The sequence below is a fragment of the Spermophilus citellus genome (genome assembly GCF_964194105.1).
Source record: "Spermophilus citellus genome assembly, chromosome: 15".
NCBI classification, from domain to species: Eukaryota; Metazoa; Chordata; class Mammalia; order Rodentia; family Sciuridae; genus Spermophilus; species Spermophilus citellus.
The window spans coordinates 53,532,211-53,543,856 of NC_138195.1; the positions used below are offsets into that span (position 1 = coordinate 53,532,211).

Here is an 11,646-nt window from a genome sequence, read left to right on the forward strand (position 1 = left end):
AATGTCTTCTTGGGCCTCTCATTTAACATGTGGTCCCTGTCCATGAACCTACAATAGTGCCCATCTCTCCTGCATTAAGTAATGTTGTTTTTATATGCACCACTAGGGACCTAGGCCACTAAAGCCCCTTCTGGAGAAAGAGCTAATTCTGGCCTGAAGAAGCTTCTGCAGCCATTAAAAGGTGGGAGAACCAGCCTGGGGGAGAACCGGCAACTCAATAAGAAGGGAAAGTACTCAGGCAGAGGTACCAAAGTTAAATTAAAAAAGAGCTGGTTCAATTAAATTTGAACTTCAGAGAAACAATAAATAACTTTTATACTATTTTCCTACTAGAAAGTAATCCGTCTATCTGAAATTCAAATTTACATAGCCTTGCAGTATTTTATCAGTATTTTATCTGGCAACCATCAACCTGGGGCTTTTAGGTCACTTTTCCTATTCGGGTCTGCAGAAGAGTCTCTTCCCTTCCCGGGACCCAGGGATCCTGCTAGGAAGCGGGGAGGTGGGTAGGGAGAGAGGGGAAAGGAGGAGGAGGAGAAAAAGAACCAGAGGGCAAAATGAAAGGGGGCCTAGAGGGAGGAGACTGGGTGGGGAAGAGGACGGAAAGGAAGGCAGGGATGGGGAGGAGGAGGAGCGGATCCACAGAGCGGCGACCTACGGAGCTCCCAGGAGTGAACCAACTCTCCCTCGGCCTTGGGGGGAGAGACCTATGCCGCTCTCTAGGTCCAACCGTGAGAACCGCCTCTGCTAGGCGAGAGGAACCGTTCTGAGAAAAGGGCTCCTCCCTTCTTGGTGCGCGCACCCGGCGCATGCGCCCATCCCAATCTGCTAATCGCGTCCCGATGCTAGGCAACGAGCGCTCCCCTCCAGGGCTGGAGCAGGAGTCCTCCCCGCAGGGGCGCGCGGAACGGTGAGCTAAGCGAGCGTCGTGGGGGGATGGAGCAGAAACGCGCGCACGAAGGGAGGGGACACTCGCGCGAAGGACTGGGGGCGCGCGGAGGGGAGAGATGAGGAGGCTTGCCACCCAGAAGCTGGGAGCAGGCACTTGCTGAAAAGAACCCTCAGACCTGGCGGGTGGACCGGCTCTGTGTGGGAGAGGTGGAGGGGCAGCGGACTTTCGGGAAGGAGCCTTGAGGGACTGACAGACATAGAAAGTAGGAGACCACAGCCCCTGGGAGACTCGCTGCATGCTGCGTGGTCTGGCAGTGTCACGCCTCCGCACTTTGGTACTTCCTGGTGACCTCCGGACTCTCACGATTGCACTCTAACCAGGCCCAGGCGTGTGTGCAAAATACTCTGCTAACATTTCCTATTTTTTTGTTGTTGTTGTTTGTTTGTTATGTCTGTTTTTGCCGTATTAGGGATTGAATCCAGGAGCGCTTTACCACTGAGCTACATCTCCAACCCTTTTTATTTTTTATTTTGAGACAGAACCTGACTAATTCGCCCAAACTTACCTCCACCTTGTGATCCTCCTGCCTCAGCCTCCTCCGTAGTGTCTGAGTTTACAGGCATGCATGACCAGGCCAACTTCCCGGGTTCTGTTTTAATTTATGGGTGTAGCATTACCTGGTAGGAGAGGCATCAATAAAAGCTAGTTGAGTAGTAATTGTCAGAGTGGGCACTGATGGATCAAGGAAACAGAAGCTGTGATCTGGGCCCACACACATCAGAAGACTTATTTACGGAGCACCCACTGTGTGCCAAACACAAGTTCTCCCAGTAGGGTTTGTCACACCTAAGCAGTGTGGCAGCTACCCAATGAACAGGGAATGGAGAGTCACCCTGGGAATGCAGAATTGATGGCTCTGCCTCCGGGTGAGGACAGTTCTGCAATGACAAGGTGGATTTCTAGGTACAAATCACTTGGGGATTCTGTTAAAGTGAAGATTCTGAATCTGTAGCTCTGGGTGGGACCTGAGAATCTGCATCTCCACAAGCCCTCAGGTGATAGAATCCTGCTGATCTTTTGTCATCAGACCACACTGAGTAAAAGGGGTGCAGAAGATTGTTAATCCTCATTCATTAGTTTAGTTGGGCCACAGATTGGCAGAAAGAGACACCATCCACCCTCCTTCCCACCCTCCACCCCTACACCAAACTCAGTGACTTTAAACACAAATTTATTCTTTTAGTTATTGAGGTCAGAAGTCCAAAATGGGTCTTCAGGGCTAAAAGCAAAGTGTTAGCAGCCTTCTGGGGGGTCTGGGGGAGAATCCATTCCTGACAACATCACCTCTTCTCCCTCTGCTCTCTCACCATGTTGCCCTCCCTGTCTGACCTTGCTGATCTGTCTTAGAATGAACTTTGTGATTACATTATAATCACTTGGATAATCTACTTCCCATCTCAAGATGCTTAATTTAATCACATTTACAAAGTCCCTTTTGCCATATAAGCTAACATATTTATAGGTTTCAAGTATTAGGACACAGAGACCTTTGGGAGACATTAAATTTCACTTATTCACAATAAAGTTAATAAATTCTACTGTATAATCTACAGTTTGCATTTTATTTATACAATTTTCCCAACAATATCTTTTACAGAATTCTTTTTTCTGTAAAAAAAAAAAACCTAGTATCATGTGTTTAGTCCCCTTTTCTCTTTATTCATTCCCTATCTTTTTTTATGACCTTGACATTGTGGGGCAGGTCGCTTAGAAAACACATCAATTCCCAATTTTACCCAAATTGAAGAGTCTTTATTCTGACCAACCAGGACTGCTCCCTGCAGGACCAAGTTGTCTCTGCAGGAAAACAGCCTACAGCCTCAACATTTTAGGATATTTAAAGGCAAAAACCACATCCAGGTTGACATAGCAACCAGCAAGCAAGCAAGGAGGAGTACAGAAGCTGAATAAAGCCATTAGTGAAAGAATGCAATGTCCTTAATCATATTTTCATTCTCATTCAGTATTTCTCCTGGGATTTTCCATAATCATAATCAAAAGAGAAATGGATCAAAGTGACCCATGGAGACCAAAGAGAACAATTTTACATTGTATAAGAACTGCTATTTTTTGTTGCTAAGTATACTATGCTAGGCAATTAATAATGGGTACAGAGGTGGGGCTTTCCCGTGGGAGAAAGCATTTCTTACATGAGTCTAGTCATTGCCCATACATCCTGGCCCATAATATTTTGAAGAGTATAGTCCAGTTGTAGACTGTTTCTCAATTTACTTTGCTTGATGTTTTTCTCAGTTGGATTTAATTTTACATTTGGACAGGACTTCACAGAAATGTATCATGTGCCATAGGAAGGGCATCCCAGCAGGAGGTATGGGATGTCTGTTCCTTCACTGGTGATACTCAGTTTGATCACTTGGTTAAGGTTGTGTTGACCAGATTGCACCACTGTTAAATTTCTATATTTCCCTTTGGAAAAAATAATGCATATTTTTGGAGAGAAACTTTGAGGCCATGTATATATCCTGTTCCTTATCAAATATTATTTACCTTCTCAGGCAGGATGGTGCATGGCTTATCTCAGTGAATCAGGAGGCTGAGGCAGGAGGGTTACAAGTTTGAGGCAATCCTCAGCAACTTAGCAAGCGCCTTAGCAATATAGGGAGACCCTGTCTCAAAATAAAAAGGAATGGGAATGTAGCTCCGTGGTAGAGTACTCCTGGGTTCGATCCCCCAATACCAAAAAAAAAAAAATTTAAAATAAAATAAACCAATAGTCATTCACCCATTCATGATGTGTTTTAGCACTCCAGCTTGATTCAGTTATACTACAATGGTTATAAAATAGCAATTTTGAAACTTCCATTATTCTTTCCACATATATTAATCAGCATTCTACTCTGGGACGGAACTTAGTTTTTTCCCTGTTCATCTACATTTGTTTTGGGATGGACTTATGGATACTTTTTTTTATTCTGAGTTATGTGTGAAACTTATCAGAATAAAAATACAGCCACTTGTGCTAAGTCTAAAGAAACAAATAATAAGTCAGGCTCTCAGGCCGTGAAGGACAGGATCTCACACACATGTGCCTGATAATAGGAACTATGGCAAAAGACTGCCAGAGCCACAGCCTTGCACAAACACCAGTGCAACCTGAAACAGAGAATACCTCTGCAGGGACATTTGCCCATCAACAGTCTAATCTTGCACTGATGTCACCCTTGCTATGGATTCTTCATGGTCAAGGATTATTGTTCAAAATATTGATAAAATCCTCCTCTTTTTGCATTTGTAAACCTCCCCTGGACCTGGGCACTATTGTGCCCAGCAGTTTGGGAGACCAATACAGAAGAATAGCAAGTTCAAGGCCAGGTGGGTCAATCAGAGACCCTGTCTCAAAGTGAAAGTAAAATGGGTTGCAGCTCCAGCTCAGTGGTAGAGCACCTATGGGTTCAATCCCTAGTCCCACCACCAGCAACCACCCCCTCCCTGGTGTCAGCCTGTATGAATGCACAGTTTGCAGGTAGCGTATGTTTTTCTGTTGCAGTGCTACTTCTCTATAAACTTAATTAACATGGCTCCAGGGTCCTCAACCTTTTGGTTCTTTAGAACTCCTTTACTTTCTGGCACAGTGAGTGATCAGGCACTTTAGGCTTTTCCTGTACCTGGCTTGGAGCCAGCTGTTTCTTGAGGAGCTCCAACGCCCTTTTCATGATGAGGGATGTTTGAAAACACTTTCCCAGTGCTCAGGGCTCTCCTTGCTGCTCAAGCACTTGGCTTCTAGGCCCTGCAGCCCCCAGAGCTGGGAAACACTGGGTTTTCCTTTTTAGCTCCACATCTATCTCTGTCTCTCTCTCTTTCCTTCCTTAAACTTAAAAATGGAGGGATAGAGTTCCAGGGAGGAATAAACTAAAAAATGCCTCCAGAAAATGTGAAGGCTGGATCTGACCCTCTGTTATTCCCTGGATTCTTCTGGAGTTTAAATATGTAACTTTCAGGAACACGGAGTTTGTCAGGGAGCCAGGTGCTGGAGAGCTTTAGAACAAAAGTCTGCTTGAACATAAGGCCTACTGGCAAGTATACATTTGTTGGTTCTTTTGAGAAGAGTGGTTCTATGGTTTGGATTTTAAATGTCCCAAAAAGCCAGATGCTGTCATTTCAGTCTCTAGCCTGAGGTGCTATAGGGAGATGGTGCAGCTCTACAGGGGTGAGGCCCAGTGGAAGCCCTTGAAAGGGGACTGTGAGACCCTGACTGCTTCTTCTTTTTCTGTTTGTTTTTGGCCACTATAAGAAGAGCTTTTCTGCTCCACCTGATGCTCCCTGCCATGGTGTTCTGCTGAGCACCCATAGACTGAAACTACTGACAAAAATAAATTCATCTTTATGTGTTGATTACCTCAGGTATTTTGTCACAGCCATGGGAAGCTGATGAACACGGGTGCGACCAAGTAACATCTCATATTTATCCTAAAATAAATCTGAGTTGGTTAGAATGAATCTGTTTTTAAGATATGATTACCTGTGTACAAGATGTGTCTGTTTGGATGCTTCCCAGGTCCCCAGAATGGAAACGGAATATCTGAAGAAGTGCTTTGGAAATTCCTTGTCCCAGGCACTGGCAGAAGTGGCAAAGGTTCGGCCCAGTGACCCAATAGAGTACCTGGCTCACTGGCTTTACCATTACAGGAAAATAGCTCTAGCAAATGAAAAGGTGCGTGTGTGTGCAGGTGTGTCTAGGGAGGGCTCAGCTTCCCCAGATAGACTGGGATCCAAGGCAGAGTCCTGGAGTTGGCCAGGAGGGTTTTGGTTCATCCACCTTCCCAGAATGACTTAGTCTGCAGCTGGAATCCAACTCGGGGGTGTGGAGTTGGTGGGTTTGGAGCTGCCAGCAGGCTAAAGCTAGTTACAGGAAGAAACTCCACAGGCTTAAAGGACCCAGGTCCAGGACTATCCCCAGGGAGGGCGGGCCCCCTTATAAGACCTCCTGATGCTGACCTGACTTGAGGCGGGACATTACCCCAGAATATTCGAGAACAGATCCAACTGAAGGAGGAATATGAGAACAGCCTCAAGGAAAAGGAAATGGCAGCAATGATGAAACAAGAAGAGCTTCAGATTCAACAGAAGTGTAAAGAGTGTCGCAAGGTAGGAAGGAGGAACTCGCCATGGCCCATTCCTGTCCCAGTGACGGACTCCAGGAAATCCCCAGGGCAGCCGCCACCACTGTGCTGAGCACACTGAGGCCCCCTTAGTCAACTTTCCCTCCCTGTCACACATTTATGTCTGAACCAGGTCTTGTCAATGAAGTAGGGAAAGTTCAAAGGCAAATTCATGTTAGATTCAGAAAATACCACTGACGTTACTGACATACACATCTAGATTTTTTTTAAACAATCTATTCACCTGGAACAAATATTTTTTGAGTCTTTAGTGCAGTCTGGTACAAGTCACTAACTTTTGTTAGTTTCCAAAACCAACTTTGAAAATATGCATATATTAAACTTATTCTCATTTATAATAAAATGCTCAGCAACCTCATAAACAATAAGTAAATTTATTTTAAAGGCTGAACATATGTAAATAAATTAAAAGAAAGATGGTTTTATGCTATTTTTTGAGGTGATCTAAGGAGCTCTCCCTCAGGAAGGGGTTCATGCTTGGAGCAGTTTTGGGGGGATGGAAGAAATGAGGCTCAGTAAGCAGAAGTCACCATCACCTTACTGACAACCCAATCATTTTCTAACACCATGTTTCACTGGTAATAGAAATAAAAATACAAGATGATGGACTCCCGAGTCTCCACCCTAGTTTTGTGGTAGCTTTATTGAAGAAAACTTTGCGCACTCCGGTATTTTGAGTCACACTGAGGATATTTTGCACCCTGCAGCAATATTCCTCAGCAAGATTTTGAAAAGCAACAGGTTCACCTTTCTTTTACCAAGTGTGAGACAAGGAAATTGTAAGGGACTGAGAGATAATGCCTGGGCTGTGTGCAAGTTCTCACTTTTAGGAAAGAGTTCATGTGCAAGTTGTGGTTATGAAAATTGACTCCACTTGTTAGAAGGTAATAAACAAAGAAAACCCAACAGGGATTTAAAATAAAGCTGAAAGGATCACCTCCCTGGCAAGGGAGAAGCACATCATTCAGTTCTGAGTTAATTTCCAAGTAGAAGTTGAAAGGGCGAGATAAAAGGCAAAGAGGTAGTGGGAACCAAGATCTGGTTCCAAGTTGGCTCAAGGTGGATTATGGACTATCCCTTGCTATTGGCTACCTGCAAATTTCACATCACTAGTACTGGTAAATCTGGTTTCAAACAGGCCCAGGAGGGATTTCATGAAATTTCAGCAGTCCTGCTGGTTCACCTGATTGGCTTATATGCACAAACTCAAAGCTTTGCCAGATTTTTTCCCCTTAATCCTTTAAAACTATCTTTGCTTACATCTTAGCAAGACTTTGTTTCTTGAGTACCCCAGATTGAATACTATTCTAGTGGAAGTGTCAAAAGAAGAATAGAAACAGAGTGCTCAGTGTGGCAGAGGTCATTCCAATTACAGGAATCAAGAAGAGCTCCATAGAGTGGGTAACAGTAGAGTCCAGGCAAAGAGAGCCAGCGAGGCTTGACTTATATGGGTTTCTCTTCACTAAGTAGAGGAGCTTTGACAATATAAACCATAATTCTGTATATCAGTCAGAAAGTGATTCCTATTGTTTATAAAGCTCCGAAGCATTCATGTTTTAGGAATACATTTCCATAGAAATCAATACAGGTATTTGCTGCACAGTCTCAATACTTTGAATACAGAAGGGTCTTAGAGATCATGTGACCAAGTGCTTCACCCAGAGCTCTCTGCCTGGTCCCTTAAGGTTCAGTATGGAATGAAGCTCTGAGACTTCTAGGCAAAGATGGAGTGGAAGTAGCCCATAGGGCTTAGGTTCCAAGGACTCCTACCTCAGCCAGAGACTACAATCACCTGAAATTGTTTCATAGGTCCCTGAGGGCACTGCTCATCTTTTCCCCTCTATGCTTCAGTTTGGACAATTTCTATTGATCTGGCTTCAAGTTTGTAGACACTCTCTTTTGCAATGTCCAATACCCTATGTTAGGATTTAAAAAAAAAATTCAGATATTATACTTTTCAGTTCTAGAACTTCTAACTGGCCCCTGCCCTTTTTTTTTTTTTTTTTTTCCTCATTTGTGGTACTGGCTGGGGATTGAACCCAGGACTTCACACATGCTAGGCAAGTGCTCTACCACTGAGCTACACCCCCATGCCTTTTTGAAATTTTATTTTAAGAGTCTCACTAAGTTGTCCAAGCTGGTCTCAAACTTGCATTCCTCCTACTTCCACCTCCTGAGTGGCTGGGATTACAGATATGTGCTACTACACACAGCTTAGTTCTCTTTTTTAAAATAATTTCCATTTTCTTTGCTGATATACTCTTTCAAACAATATGTCCATTTTCCCCTTAAAATTTTGAAAAGTTTTAATCATTGTTTTAAGTCCTTGTCAACTAATTCTGGCATCTGTGTCCTTTTGGGGTCTTTTTCAATTGAATACTTTTTCACTAGATTATGTCTAGTAATTTTTACTCCTATGCTGAACATTGTAGGTGGTATTTTCTAGGGAGCCTCAAGCATGTTGCATTTCCTTTCAAAGGTGTTGAGTTTTGTTCGGGAGGCAGTTAGATCATTGGTGAGTCATTTGATCCTAGCAGATTTGATGGTCTGCTTTGCTATGGCAACTGTATTTCAGTTTTGTACTTAGTCTTTGGCATGATAATAGCAACATTGTGTTCCTGCCATTCTTGAGAGTGTTTCCAGAGTGTGGTTAGCCTCTACTAATGTATTAGTCTGCTTTTTGTCACTGTGACCAAAATACCCAACTAATTTAGGGGAGGAAAAGTTTATTTTGGGCTCATGGTTTCAGAGACCTCATTCTATGGTCTGCTCAGGTTATAGTTGTGGGCATGAGGTTAAGCAGAATGTCCTGGCAGCAGGGCGTGACAGGGAAAACTAACTGTACTTGTGGCAGCTAGAAAGCAGAGAGAGTGTGAAGAACCAGAGACAAAATATAGAATCCCGAGGCATGTCCTCAGTAACCCACCTTCTCTAGCCATGCCCCACCTGCCTACAGTTACCATCCACCAAGCAGTCCATTCAAATGATTGATCCATCAAATGGATTAATGCACTGATGAGGTCACAGCCCTCATGATCCAACCACCTCTTAAAAGAGACACCTCTGAACCTTGCCACATTGGGGACCATGCTTTAACATGAGCTTTGCGGAGGACATTCCTAATTCAAGCCATGACAACTAATACCTTTTTTGCTTTTTTTGTCTTCTATTTAGAAAGTGATTTCCCCTGCTTTCAATCAGGAACGAACAGAACCCTTTGAGGAGGAGGCCTTGGAGCAGGAACCCCTGCCCAGTACTGCCAGTAGGATTCCAACAATGCCTCAACAATTTCCTCCTTCAGAGCTAGCTGAGGAGATTGAGCAGAACTTGGAATCCCCATAAGATCAAATCACCAGGAGGCTTTGCCCTGTGAAGTTGCTGATTAAAATGCCTCCTGGAGGCCGGGGTTGTGGCTCAATGGTAGAGCATTTGACTAGAGTAAGGCACTGTGTTCAATCCTCAGCACCACATAAAAATAAATAAATAAAAATAAAGTCATGGGCTGGGGATGTGGCTCAAGCAGTAACGCGCTCACCTGGCATGCATGGGGCGCTGGGTTCCATCCTCAAGATCACATAAAATAAATAAAACAAAAGATGTTGTGTCCACCAAAAACTGAAAAATAAATATTAAAAAAAACTCTCTCTCTCTCTCTCTCTCTCTCTCTCTCTCTCTCTCTCTCTCTCTAAAAAAAGGCATTGTGTCCACCTACAACAAAAGAAAGAGAGAGAGAGAGAGAAAGAAAGAAAGAAAAGAAAAGAAAAGAAAGAAATGCCTCCTGGCTCCAAATCTCCCTCTTTAATTATCAGAATGGGAAGAATTTGAGTGACCTTTCCCTCAACACTGCAGTCCAAGAAAATAGCCCTGGAGGGAAAGCTCTTGCCAACCAAGGTTGGCAGGACTCTGAAAGGCGGGATCTGCAGGGCCTCTCTAGCATGGACAGGCAGCTAGCCATAAGAACCCTCATTATGTATAAATCAACTCAGAAAATAAAGATTTTTAAAATAAGGAATGGAACTGAGTCTTTTACCTCTTGTTTTATCATTTATTTGGAGACTGCCCAGTGAAAACACATCATCTCTTATGCACATGTCTTAACTGTAGCTGTACTTTGCAGTCAGGCCTCCCAGAATATTTACACATACCCTGGAGTCTATCTGTCATTAATAACAGGTATTTTCCCTCACTGTATATGCCAGTTTGTCTCATGTTTTCCAATTTTTTATTGTAATCAAACACAACATAAAATTTACTATCATAACCAATCCTGAGTGGACTAAGTGTATTAAGTATGTTAATATTCGTAGGCAAACATCACCAATCAGCACTGAGTCTCTTTTCATAATGCAAACCTAGGACTCTATGCCCATTGAATGAAAACTACCATCCCCTCCAGCCCCCAGAAGCCACCATTCCACTTTGTGTATCTATGATTTTGACTATTCTACATGCCTCATCTGAGTCACACAGTATTTGTCTTTTTGTGGCAGGCTTGGTTCATTTAGCATACTGTCCTCAAGGTTGATTCAAATCATCAGAATTTCCTTCCTTTTTAAGGCTGAATGATTCTACGCTATTTGTGGAACACATAAAATGCCAGTGTTTCTGCACTTAACCACCACACTATGGTGTCTCATGTGATGTAAGAATTAAGAAGGAAACCAAAGGGCATTTGGTCCCCAAAAGGGTAGAGAATGGGTGTGGGAAATCCAAGACAGCTGCCAGGTTTCTGGCTTGAGTCCCAGGGGTGGATAGTGGTGGCTCTTCTTGCAATAAAGGACACAAGAGAAAGAGCAAGTAAGGGCATGCTGGGTATATCATACCTATGAAGGGGACAGGCAGGGGATACCACAAAAGGGGGCATCTTTGAATTATTGTCCCCACCCAAGCTTCAGGAAAGACCAAAGCCCCTAGCCCAGCTGTGGCTTTTCTGTAAGATTCCAGAGCAGAGGCTGGATTTACTGTTCATGAACTGAAGGGGGCTCAGAAGTTTTTCATTTCAACTCTGTGAATGACAATGTTCATTTCCAAGTGTAACAATTTTAAACACCTGAGATCCTATAAGAGATACTCTCCTGACATTAGGAGATAATAATGCTTGGCTTAGACGTGTGTCTTTATGGATTTCTTCTACTCCAGAAGCAAGTTTACCTTCTTAGCTATGTTTTAAAACTCATCATAAATTGCGTGATGCTTGGCGGTAGCACTTGGAGTTAGAATACTATTACAAATATTCCTTAGAATTATTTTTAGGCTTTAATCCCCTCAAGACAGCAGGTTTGCTGTGAATGTGTTCATTCCTCCTGTTCTCCAAGAACCCAGAACACTTCAGTGTGTCCAGGACCTACCTAGGACAGACCCCTGAACTTAGAATCCCTTCTGACTTTCTAAGGATGCTTTAGCTGAAATTGTGAAACATGATCATCATGCTTTCTTTAAAGATTGTAAAGCTGCATATGAAATACAAAAAGAGCTTGGAATCCCAACGATATGGTAATATAAATGAAAATGTGGACTGTTTTAAAAACAACTAAAAATCATTGTGACACTGTT

The 11,646-nt window shown here is 43.3% G+C and overlaps 1 protein-coding gene across 1 annotated transcript; it reads left to right on the plus strand.

Annotated features, from left to right (window-relative positions):
• Positions 1-859: 859 nt before the first annotated feature.
• Positions 860-9,758, plus strand: DYDC2 (DPY30 domain containing 2). Its single transcript, XM_081268103.1, has 4 exons — positions 860-910; positions 5,469-5,624; positions 5,936-6,058; positions 9,268-9,758. Exons 2-4 carry the CDS (start codon positions 5,478-5,480, stop codon positions 9,433-9,435), a joined length of 438 nt encoding a protein of 145 aa, XP_081124229.1. The 5' UTR covers positions 860-910; positions 5,469-5,477; the 3' UTR covers positions 9,436-9,758.
• The last annotated feature ends 1,888 nt before the right edge of the window (positions 9,759-11,646 follow it).